Source organism: Nannospalax galili, unplaced genomic scaffold (assembly GCF_000622305.1).
Source record: "Nannospalax galili isolate Female #2095 unplaced genomic scaffold, S.galili_v1.0 scaffold704, whole genome shotgun sequence".
Taxonomy (NCBI): domain Eukaryota; kingdom Metazoa; phylum Chordata; class Mammalia; order Rodentia; family Spalacidae; genus Nannospalax; species Nannospalax galili.
In genome coordinates, this window is record NW_008352394.1 from 687,438 (window position 1) to 699,281 (window position 11,844).

General features: G+C 43.4%; 1 protein-coding gene across 1 annotated transcript; it reads right to left on the bottom strand.

The window, feature by feature from the left end:
- Window positions 1–372: 372 nt before the first annotated feature.
- Window positions 373–11,318, bottom strand: Rbm22 (RNA binding motif protein 22). The gene is made up of 11 exons (XM_008849402.3): window positions 11,161–11,318; window positions 10,732–10,785; window positions 8,879–8,908; window positions 8,083–8,215; window positions 6,696–6,796; window positions 6,133–6,305; window positions 5,274–5,474; window positions 3,361–3,525; window positions 2,245–2,333; window positions 1,929–2,060; window positions 373–556 (listed from the first exon to the last, which is right to left on the bottom strand). The coding sequence occupies exons 1-11, from the start codon at window positions 11,212–11,214 to the stop codon at window positions 426–428; spliced, it is 1,263 nt and encodes a 420-aa protein (XP_008847624.1). The 5' UTR covers window positions 11,215–11,318; the 3' UTR covers window positions 373–425.
- Between the last annotated feature and the right edge of the window lie 526 nt (window positions 11,319–11,844).

Sequence of the window (11,844 nt, forward strand, 5' to 3'; positions counted from 1 at the left end):
TGATTAGTACTAATTTTTTTAGATGATATAAAAGAAAATACCAAATAAACATAAAAATGGTCAAAAGGTTTTTTTTTTTTGTTTTTAAAGCTGCAGGTCAATTTTTGCTTTCCACCCAAAATGAACATATTGGGATGGTAACTCCATTAAATATTCCAATTTGCCCATGTGCTGTTCCCCATACAGTCTTCTTAGTAATGTTACGGTAGTAGCCAGCTGTGTTCATGGCAGCTTATGTAAGGTCCACTGGTCCTCTGAATACATGTGGGGAGGCATGACTGTCATTCTCTGACTGCCCACATCTCAACACATTCAGCTACCATGGAAACTACAAAGCAAGGAAAAAATATACTTATCCCAAGATTCATTTACTGGGATTTTAGAGCGCCCTTTCTTCCTCTGAGCCCCTGAGTGGTGATGCTGTGCTAGGGGCTGCTGTGTTTTCCAGCATGAGCTCCCATTCTCTGAGGGTCCTGAGAAGGATAGTGGATTGGTCCTGGAGCCCTCATGAAAGGAGGGGGTGGTCCCATTGGGTGGAACATGTGTGGTCCAAAACCTGCACAGAGAAGAGAACTTATTAGGCTTGCAGTTCCCTTGACAACCTTCCAAACCTCTGAATCTCTGTAAGATCAAAACCACCTACACATAAATCAAGGCTGACATGGTGCTAAGCAAATACCAGTGCACAAGATCTACCTACATTCCCTGCTTTTAGAAATCTTTCCCTAGTCCAAAAAATTCCACAAGACTCAGTATCTGCTAGTGTGTCACCCGAGCCTCTGCAACAGACCAAACTAGGCAAACTCTCCCAGATAGGAGTCAATCAGGATGTGGGTGATTAGGAAGAAACAGGGCCCATGACAAGATCCTTGCTGTCATCACTAGCCTCAAAACTTGATTCCAGAACGGAGGGACATTTTTCAAAGGTACAGGCTCTCCATCATAGGAAAATGGCCAGCTGCCATTTCCTTACGCTGTGCACACTATCACAGGCACTCTCTTGCGTAGTGCTACACAAATTGGTATTGCTTGAACTGTTTGTGGCCACTGACAAGATAACAAGCACGAGACAGAATATAACTTGACTTCATGCCCAAGTGCATGTTATTCACGTGACAGCTTCATTACAGCAATTTTCTTTTTTTGGTTTGTTTTTGGGTTTATTATCATCATTTATTTTATGTGTATGGAAGTTTTGCCTGCATGCATATATGCAAGTGCACTCATGTCGTTGTGTTGTGCCTGGGGAGATCAGAAGAAAGTACTGGATCCCCTGGAACTGGAGTTAATGGATGGTTGTTAGCCACCATATGGGTGCTGGGAATCGAACCTGGGTCCTCTACAAGAGTAGCCAGTGCTCTTAAGTGCTGAGCTATCTCTCCAGCCCCTTGTTTTTTTTGAGACAGGGTCTCCCTGTAGCCCCAACTGGCCTGGAACTCACTATGTAGAAAAGGCGCCTTGCTCTCAGATTCTCAGAGACTGGGATTAAAGGATTAAAGGCACGTCCCACCAAGCCTGGCAGTAAGTTTTTCTAACTAAGGAAGTAGTTCACAGACTTAAATCCTGATACACGGTCCATATCTTGTTGTGAAAAGGTAATAAATACTTCATGAAACAACTCTCGCTCACAGACTACACTTTGAGCAATAGTGCTTTAGGGCTCCCTTTAGAACAAGGAACAGACTGGTGGTGGCAGATCGCTGTAATCCAGTAACTCCTACCACATGATAGCTATATTCACACTTAGAAAGTAGTGCCTTTCCTCTCCTTGGCAGCCAGGAGAAAAGAGAAGTGTCAGGAATCTAGACTTACCAGCTTTACCTGTGAACTTCTACAGGGCAAATGCAAAGGACCTGGCTATCTCACCCTAATGAGGTACAGGACTTTCACAAGGATTTTTCTGGGTCAGGAAGGAAGAAGGCAGTTACCTGGGGGTGGGGGAGGGGCAATCCCAGGGGGTGGGGGCAGAGCAATGTTCACTACAGCTGGAGGACCACTTGGGGGCAGGTTGAAGTAGTTGGCAGAGGCTTCTTCCTCTGCTGCAGGAGGAGGAGGAAGAGCTGGAGAGAAAAGAGCAGACACTTAAGAGAGGAGGACAATCAGCAATACCATTTCCACCTCAGTTCTATCTTCCAGGGCCTGGTAAAGCTGCTGTAGAGCCGCACAGAGCCAGGCCCGAGTTTCTTCTAATAGAGGAACCCCAGCTGACTGAGCTACTGACATCAGCTGGAGGTCTGTACTTACCTCCGGGCAGTCCTGGTACAGGTTCTAGCTTGATCCCAGAGTCTGTGGTTCCATCTTTCTCTTTTTCTTTTCCTCTGGCTGCTTGAGATCTAGAGATGCACACAAACAGCAGCCTGTCCAACCTTCTCTTATAACCCCACTTAATCCATTTTCATTCCTTCCCTCTCCATGTTTTTTTTTGTCTTTTTGAGACAGGGTCTCCCTGTAGTCCCAGCTGACCTGAACTCACTATGTAGACCAGGGTGGCCTTGAACTCACAGAGATCCGCCTGCCTCTGCTGGGACGAAAGGCGTGTGCCACCACCCCCGGCTAGGAGAAGTTTTTACAGGCAGAAGGGTCTGGATTCAGAACTATTGTCATTACTAGAAAAGGTACCATTCCTGTATGCAGCACTGGGCTTAGCAGGTAGGAAGCACTTCATAAAGGGAGCTGCTATTAGCCTGCTCCTCCCTGCTTCCAAGCTGGAAACATACTTCCACTCCGAACGTGAAATTTAGGGCATTTTCTCTCTTACGTAATCATCAACTTCAAACTTAGAACAGATATTCTGTTTTACCTCCCCCAGAGCCCCACAACATTTAAGTCTTTGAAGATAGAATCTAGGACTAATGTCAATTGTAAACCCCCCAAATCCACCTTTAATTCCCTGGCATTACGCATGGCCTTTAATAGTAGTAAAGACCCAAGAATGTTCAAAGCAGCAGGTTACTAGAGCAAGACCTTGATACACTTTCTACAGCAGGATGCTTCCAACATCCACTGGAATCAATTATTAGATTTTCAAAGATCCTGTTAAGCTCATTTACCCAAAGCTTTCAGGTCTCCAGAAAATGAAATTTTTCTTGAAAAACACAAGAAAAATATTTTAAGACAGGGGCTGGAGAGATTGCTCAGTGGTTAAGAGTACTTGCTGTTCTTTCACAGGACCCTGATTTGGTTCTCAGCACCCATGTGGTTGCTAACAACCATCTGTAACTCTAGTTCTAGGGGATTGGATGCCCTCTCTTGGCCTCTGAGGGCAATGCACACACATGGTGCACTTATATACATGCAGGCAAAACATTCATGCACATAAAATACAAAATAAATAAATAAAAAGAATAGCGTTGTTCTTACCTTCCCCATTTCACATTGAGTCTGCGGCCATTGACAATCAGCTTATTAAAGGACTTCTCAGCAGCCACCTCTGCAGCCTGCCTTGTGGCAAATTGGATGAAAGCACACTGCTGCCTCTGAACAACAGTGATTGTGCGGATCTCCCCAAACTGGTAGAAGTGATTTCTGAAGGAGCACAGGCAGAGGAAAAGGGTTAGCAAGCCAACATGCCCAGGAGATTAGAAATGCACTACGAACCTGCTATGAGTCCCACTAGGTGGGTGGGCTCATGGACAAATGCCTGTCTACAAGTTTTCCTTATACCTTACCCCACCATAAGTGCTGCTCATTGAAAGATAAAAGGAAAAATTGTAAGAGTTCTCATACATCTCAGAATTGGAGGAAGGGGGGCTCTACTAATCAGTTCCTAAGGGTCCTAAGTTGTCACCCCTAGATAAAGTACTGGAAACTACAGGTCTTATGGTCCATGAGCCAAGACTTTTGAGACTGGGTTCTTGCTATTTTATTCAGGCTAATCTTGAACTCCTGGGCTCAAGTGATCTTTCTGCCTCAACCTCCTTAGTAGCTGAGGCTGCAACCACATACCACTAGGCCCAGCTATGAGCCAAACATGTATGAAAACATGTTTAAGGATTAGGAGGTGTGGTTCAGTGGTAGAGCAGTTGCCTAGTACATGTGAGGCCCTGGGTTCACTGTCTAGCACTGGAAAAATAAATATTAAATAGATAAATGAAACAAAAAATGTTTAAAGCTACAAGAAGACAACATAGAAGAGGAGAAGGGAAGTCAGGTGTGGATGGCCCATGCCTGTGATCCTAGTAATTGGGAGAAAGGAAGGAAGATCTTGAGTTCCAGGCCAGCCTGAGCTACATGACAAGACCTTGTCTCAAAAAGCCAAACAAACCGGACAAGATATGGTGCCACATGCCTGTAATCAGAGACAGGTGGATCATGGTGAGTTAGAGGCCAGTCTGGTCTAGCCAAGTTTCAGGTCAGCAAGTGCTACACAGTGAGACTCTGCTCAAAACAAACAAAACAAAAAACCACCACCACCAAAACAAAACAAACCAGGCCTAGTAGTATAGGCCTGTAATCCCAGCACCTGGGAGGTAGAGGCAAGTAGATTAAGAATGCAAGGTCATCCTTGGCAAGCTCTCAGGCCAGCCTAGCTATATGAGATCCTGCATCAAAAAACCAAACAAATAAAAAACAGAAAAAATAGGAAGCAGGGTGACACACGCCTTTAATCCCAGCACTCGGGAGGCAGAGGCAGGCAGATCCAGGCCAGCTGGGGCTACAGAGAGACCCTGTCTCAAAAAAAAAGAAAGAAAAAGGAAAGGGATCACATATACTCTACAGAACTTAAAATATTCACTCTCTAGCCTTTTATAAAATGTGGGCTGGCCCTTGGGTATCACTAGCTGTTAGACAGAGTTCAATGCAAACAGGTACCAAGATCAGGAGTTTCTTCTCTATTTTATTTCTCTGGAAGAGCCAATTCCCATTACTATCTGCCCAGATATCTCATCTAGTCAAGCACAACATGAAGTCCAAAATAATACAAGTCAAATACAAGTCTCTTCTAAAAGGCATCAATTTCAAACATAAGAATTTCAGAATCACAAGGCTCTCTACCCTACATAATTAATCATACTTGAATGTGCACCATCCTTTAAATGTTCACATTGGCCATTAAGTCCCATGTATTATCACCCAATGCAAAGATGGAGAAGCACTCTTGAATAAAACTATTCTGGCGCTATAAACTGTAATTCATAAAAATTTGAATATGATATTATAGAGTGGCTAAAGAAAAATGTACTTTATTTACAATGATCATGTTTGCTTATGTTTTTGCGAATTAATTATTCCAAGGTAAAAGCAAAAAGGGTTCTGAAGTTATGCCCACAAACCTGAGATCTGTCTCTGTGATGGTATCACCCAGACCACCCACATACAGCGTGGTGATCGTCTTGTCCTCTGGAGGATCCAGACGAGGCATGGTGGAAGCCCGCTTCAGAAGCTTATCTGCTACAGGGTCATTGATTCCATAGTACCGGTCTTTTATATTCTGATCAGCAAGGGGGTCATCTGGATCTGTGGGCTTCTCATGTCTATGAATTACAAAAGAATAATGCATAAAGGTAAAACAAAGGGAAAAAGTGTACCACTCTACGATAGCTACATGTTAAGTCCCTCAAATGCCTTTCAAACTTGAAACCATGTTCATACCAAAATACCATTATCAAACAGAGCAAATACCAGGGGATCACTGTACCACACAGAGACTTCTCTAGTCTTCTAAATAGTCCACTTAAAAATGCTATTTAATATACAAGAAAATCTGATTAAAGCTATGGACTTCACTCCAGAAAGGGGGCATATATTTGGGGGAAGGGCTACAGATAACAAATCCCAAGTTAAGAATACTTAATTCAGATGCTTGGCATTCTTGATTGAAACATAAGTAGCTTTACAAGTCTGGTCTTGTTTTGACTTCAACTATACGTTGATAGTCAGTCACTTATATGACAACATTAAATTATCCTTAACAGAAACCTCAAGGTCAGCACCTCCACTGAGAGGTTTAGCAATTTAGTTTCCTAAAAAGTACAAAGTATAATTTAATCAGGTTCTTCTAATCTTAGTAGCTCTATCACATGAGATACTCTGCATTAGTTGTATGGGCTTGAGACTTTAAAGCACAAATGTTTTCAGCATCTCCCACTAACTGTCTGAAAGCAAGTGCAGAAAGTAAGGCTCAGCTCTTGCCTGTACGGACACTCCTCTCCTCTCTTACACTCTCCTTTCACCCAGAAGGAGCAAATGTGGGGCCGATTCCTTTTGTAGTAAGGTGTGGTCCGGGCCAGTTTGAGCAACATGTCACTGGTGGATGTAGCTTTCCCCAGCATGCCAACTGGTCGTGTTCCATCAGAGTTAGAAATCTGCATGGGAATGATAAATTTATAGACTGTCAATTCATTAAGACTTTATCAAATACAAAACTCCATCCACCACAAAGACCTGGGCTTAATTCCCAGCATCACACACATAACCTGTCATCCCAAACAAACAATGACATCAAGAAAGTGACAGTGGGACTGATGAGATGGCTCAGCAGTTAAGAGCATTTGCTACTTTTGCAGAGGAAGAGTTCAGTTCCTAGCACCAAGATCAGGTAGCTCACAACCCCCTTTAACTTCAGTTCCAAGGGTCTGACACTGTTTTCTGATGTCTTCTAGCACCAGGCATAAACCTGGTATAAAGACATAGACTCAGGTCCACACACATTAAGATAATAAAATAAATCATCAAAGAAGGAAGTGGCAGCATACTTCTCTCTCCATATTCTGCGTGTAGTACTCTTTGTTGACATCAGATTTTGGCATGTCATCTTTAAATGACAATCCTGCATCACGAACCTGGATGGGCAGGCCTGGTATAAAGGAATTCAGGACAAAACATCAGTTGTATTTTAAATTTAAATGCACAAAGAATCCAACATCACCCTTCCCGTCTCTTCCTACTTGGTGCTAGACATTTTACTGCATTTTTATTTGAACCGTTTTGCACCATCAGGCTATACAGCATCCTAAGAAACTGTCCCAATTCCTGTGCTGCCATGACATTTGGTTAAGTGAATGTTTCCAAAAACTTCTAAAAAAGAATAAACTTAGGCCATGGCTAGACAAATTAATCATGTATTTAGTTTCAATACAATTTATTTACAATGGTTTATTTTCAGATTGGTCTTAAAGATTCTATGAACAGTCACAGTTATGCTAAGGGTCATTTATTCCAGGCCAGAATTCTATTTTGTAAAAACAAATATATAAACAATATTAAATAACATGTGGCAAAAAGTGACTAGTATTAATTGTTTTTGGTTTTTGAGACAGGGTCTTCCTGTAGTCTCAGCCTTCCTGGAACTATGTACACCAGGCTGGCCTAGATCTCACAAAAATCTGCCTGCCTCAGCCTCCTGAGTGCTGGTATTAAAGGTATGTGCCATCATACTCAGCTTTAGAGTAACTTTTTTGAACTTAACATGCATATGCTAGTTTGTGTGTGTGTACAAGCATATGTACACTTATATATTAGAAATTCTTTTTGGGGGGTCTTTTTGAGACAGGATCTTCCTTGTAGCCTCAGCTGGCCTAGAACTCACTATGTAGACCAGGCTGGCCTTGAATTCACAGAGATCCACCTGCCTCTGCCTCCCGAGTGCTGAGATTAAAGGCGTGTGCCACTACACCTGACTCTATATTAGAATGTTGGTAAGTTGTATTTTTCAAAAGGAAGTCACCTATAAGCAGCAGCTGTTCTGAGACAGTGGTGATGCTTAGTCCTAAGACTAGAGCTGAGACAAAAGTCTAAAACAGAATTAGTCCAGGAGCTCTGGTTGGGATTGTGAAAAAGCTTTGGATCAAGAAAAAACTCCAGCAAAGAAATGACCTAGCAGAGGGTTGGTGCTTTTTACCTCAACTGGGCTACAGAAATAGAGGTGTAGACCAGTTCTGACTTTTTCCCAATTGCTTCTTCAGTTCCTACTACTGCTCAGGAGCAGCCTACTTATGATTTTCTTCCTGGGAAAAGTGGATCAAAGTAGACATTCTTAAGCGGCATCAGCAGCAGAGACAGGAAAGAAGTGGGAGAGAATAGACTGGTTTGTTGTTCAGGGTACTCATACACTTTCACATCTAGTAGACATGGCAAACATACCATACTCTAGGTCTAACAGGCAGGTCTGACAAACATTCTTCAATTTACTGCAGGTTTGACACACTTCAGTCTTCTTGAAGCGCATTCGGACCCCAGGGCACCAGCGAAACACTGTGAACGGCCTGGCACAGATCTGAACACAAAGTAAGAGCCAGAGTGTTAACAGTCCTGACCTATACTCGATCCAAGTCAGACTGAATAAAATATGAGGAAGCTGAAGAAAGAATCCCTTAGTCTAGGATTTGGAAGGGACCTTACCAATCACCTAGTCCATATGCCATCTGACTCTCAATCCAATTTACTTTCTTTCCTACTAGTTAAAAAAATAACTTGCATAGTACAGAAATAAAATATTCAGAAAGTCAAAGGCCTCAAAGTAAACAACACCACCCTACAAGTAAACAACATTAATAATCTGATCCTTTTATCTTTTTGTTGGGGAAGGGAGAAAGGGAAGCAGGGAATACTGTGTAGTTCTTTAGAATATTGTGACAGCTATGACCCTCCTCCTCAGCTGAAATGTCACAGTCACCTAACAGTACACAAACAGGGTGTTCAATGCCGTTTCACAGACACCTGTTTATGTATCTTTACCTTAAAAGGGTCCTTTTCTATCTCCCATGCTAGTTACCAGTCAGTGAATACATCAATGATATATAAAAGCTGTGCAGCACTACCTTTTATTGAAGGACCTCAAAAACTCAGTAAGCTGAAAGCCAATTTGGGAGGAAAAAGAAAAAGGGAAAAAAAGGGGATAAAGGAAAAGAAATAATTATCTCTTAATAGACATACTTACTTTGCATTCTTTTCCATACTTTTCTTTGGTCTAAAATAGAAAAGAACTGGAGTTACAGGAGAAAAAAACTCATATCTATTCCCTGCATTTTGAGATCCCTGACACTGTAAAGAATCAAGCTAAAACCTACATTATCGTTCTTCTAGGGGTGCTATAAGGAACACTGTGATGGTTAGATTTAATTGTCAACTTGTTACATGTGGAACCTAGATTTAGAAAAATATATATGTGTGTTTGTAACTCATGAAACTAGAAAGGGGATGAGTGGGAAGGAAGAGATCTTAAAGGAGGGGGAAAGGAGAAGGTAATAAAATTCATGTGAAAGCAGAAAGATGGACTAACTGGGTGAAGAGAACTAGCCAGAAGGGAGCACTGAGCAGGAAGGGCAGTAGAGGAGGGAGCAATTGAAAACAAAGTAGAAACATGTATGAGAATGCCAAAAAGAAATCCCTTACTTTGTATGCTAACCTCCCCGACCCCCCAAAAAAAGTAACAATAATGATGAAAGAAGATTTATAAAAGAAATCTGTCCTAGGTGGTGACAGAGCTATTTCAAGACCTACTCTGTTTTCCAGGCAAAAACTTCCAATTTCCACACTTTTCCTTTTGACTACTCTTTGAGGGAATCTGGTTTAAATTTCAATGCAACCACCTGGTTCACTGACATCATAGCCGGCTGGGGTTAGCTACCAAGTCGATGACTGAGATTCAGAAAACCAAGACAGGAGACGGCAGTACCTGAGGCTGGAAAGGGCTTCCAAAACGTCTACCATGGATATTCAGTTAGTGCCTTTGTCACTAGAGCTCTCTAGGTCACCGAGTTGTAGGAGGATGGGGAAGAAATGAAATCTATGTGGTTTGGGAATTTTTTTTTTTTTAATCTCAGTCAATTATGACTATCGATGAAAAAAATTAATGTAAGAACTATGATTTACCATTAAAATGTGGGCATGCGGGGCTAGACAGATGGCTCAGTGGTTAAGAGCACTGGGTGCAGAGATCCCAATACCCAAACGATGGCTAATAATTGTAACTCCAGTTCCAGGGGATCTTACACTCTCTTCTGACCTCTGCAGATACTGCACAAGGGTGCACTTACATACATTCATACATTCAGGTAAAACACTCATACACATAAAAATAAATTTTTAAAAAGCAGGCATGTGATTTGATCACTGGTAATATATCAGATACATACTTTTACATGTTCCCTACATGATGTTAACTCTGAAAGGATGACTATTAAATTCTTTTGATGTGAAAAATGAAATTCCTAATGGTTTCCACAGTTCCCTAATCAGGGAAGATGAAGCCATGGCCAGTTCCTTTTTACAAAGTTGCTCAGAAGGTACTTGCTCTAGACTCAGTCTGTACTGATGCCTTGTATATATCAAACATTCTGTTCTCATAAACCATTCAAGCACAATGAACATATCAACATATCGGCATTTCTGAGGCTGATTAAACCAGTCAACCCTGAGTTAATCATTCTGGACTGCTGCTATTTTACTCTTATTTTTAAGGATAGAAGGTATCTTAAAGAGACTTCAAGGTGTAGTGTCTGAAAGGCACACAACTGAGCCCAGAACTAGTGCCATATGAAAAGATATAAACTCCTTTTGTCAACAGCCCTACTTTCTGGGTAAATGTCCAACAAGTATTAGATGTTACATTATGGCTCCTATATTACAGGATTATTGTTGAGTTTCTAAGTGAAGAAGAAAGCATGGCAGTACTTGGAATGCTGTCCTGTGCTTTGGGTTAGGAAATGAGCATCATTTCTTCTGACGGCTAAGAGGACAGTATCGACAGGTCCTGAAAAATAACGCCCCTCTTCTGGGGTAAGCACTTACCATTCGTATATAAGGGTTTTCTCCAAGACACGTCTGGCAGAGAATAGGGAAGTCCTGGAGAAAACGAGAAATCTGGATGAAAAACAAGCCCCAAAGACCAGAACCCCAGCCTCTCTCCAGGACGGAGAGGGGTGCGGGAGCAAGGGCAGCAGGAACCCAGGTCCTGCAAGGGCCAGGGGGCGGAGGGGGCGCTGTCTGCACTTCCGGCAGGTGACGGGAGGAAAAAAGAGCAAGCACTGGAAAAGGGTGGAAGGGGCCGGGAAGGGAAGGGGCTGGTTCCGGAACCCTGGCTATGCCTCAGGAGAGCTGCTCCGGCCGGCGGGGGCAGCCGAGCTAGGCCGCAGCGCGGTCTCCTGCCCGCATCGGGCCTGGGCCGCCCGCACGGGTCCCGCCTCGCCGCTGCTCGCGGCTCCTTCGGCGCGCACTCACCGCGTCCTCCCAGTTCTGCCTGTTGTAGGTGTTGGAACCCAGTGAGGTCGCCATGTCGAGAGTCCCGAGGCAGGCCGACTTCCGATTCGGCGAACTGGACCGCCACAATCCCGTCAGGCCCCGAGGCTGGCGCCCCTCTACGTCTAATTCCTCCGCCGAGCGCCGCTCAGGGGGCGGGGCCTCGCGGCTGGCGCCGCCCGCCTTGGGTTGCAGAGGTTAACTGCTGGAGCTCGGGTGTCCTGTCCTCCCCGCAGGCCCCCTTCCAGTCGATGTCTACCTGAGACAAAGCCTCGGGAAGGACGGTTTACATACAAGCCGGCCGGAAGAATAACGGATAAGTAACGAACGACTGGCGGAGACTGGGGTCCAAACACTGTCAGCTACACCACCTCTGGCTGACGTCTGGCCTTCCTGTGTCTCCAGCTCACTGTAACCCCTCTGCAGGGCTGCCAGATTTGGCTAAGTTGAACTGCAGGTAGATAACGAACCACTTCAGTATAAATATGTTTAGAGCATTCTTTATACGAGAAGGCGATTCATTTTCTGAAGTTTACATTTAGCTAGCAGGTATCCTGTATCTTGCTACCCCACAATTTGGGCAAGTATGTTAATCCCTCTTTTACAGAAGAGGAAATTGAGGATTAGAAAGAGTAACTTGATCTGGATTGTGGAGCTGAAAAATTG

Coding starts and splice junctions, on each gene's coding strand:
- Rbm22 (XM_008849402.3), bottom strand. CDS start 11,214: ATGGCGACCTCACTGGGTTCCAACACCTACAACAGGCAGAACTGGGAG. Junction 10,786..11,160: donor GGCAGAACTGGGAGGACGCG/GTGAGTGCGCGC, acceptor CGTTTTCTCCAG/GACTTCCCTATTCTCTGCCA. Junction 557..1,928: donor TGCCCCTCCCCCACCCCCAG/GTAACTGCCTTC, acceptor TTCTCTGTGCAG/GTTTTGGACCACACATGTTC.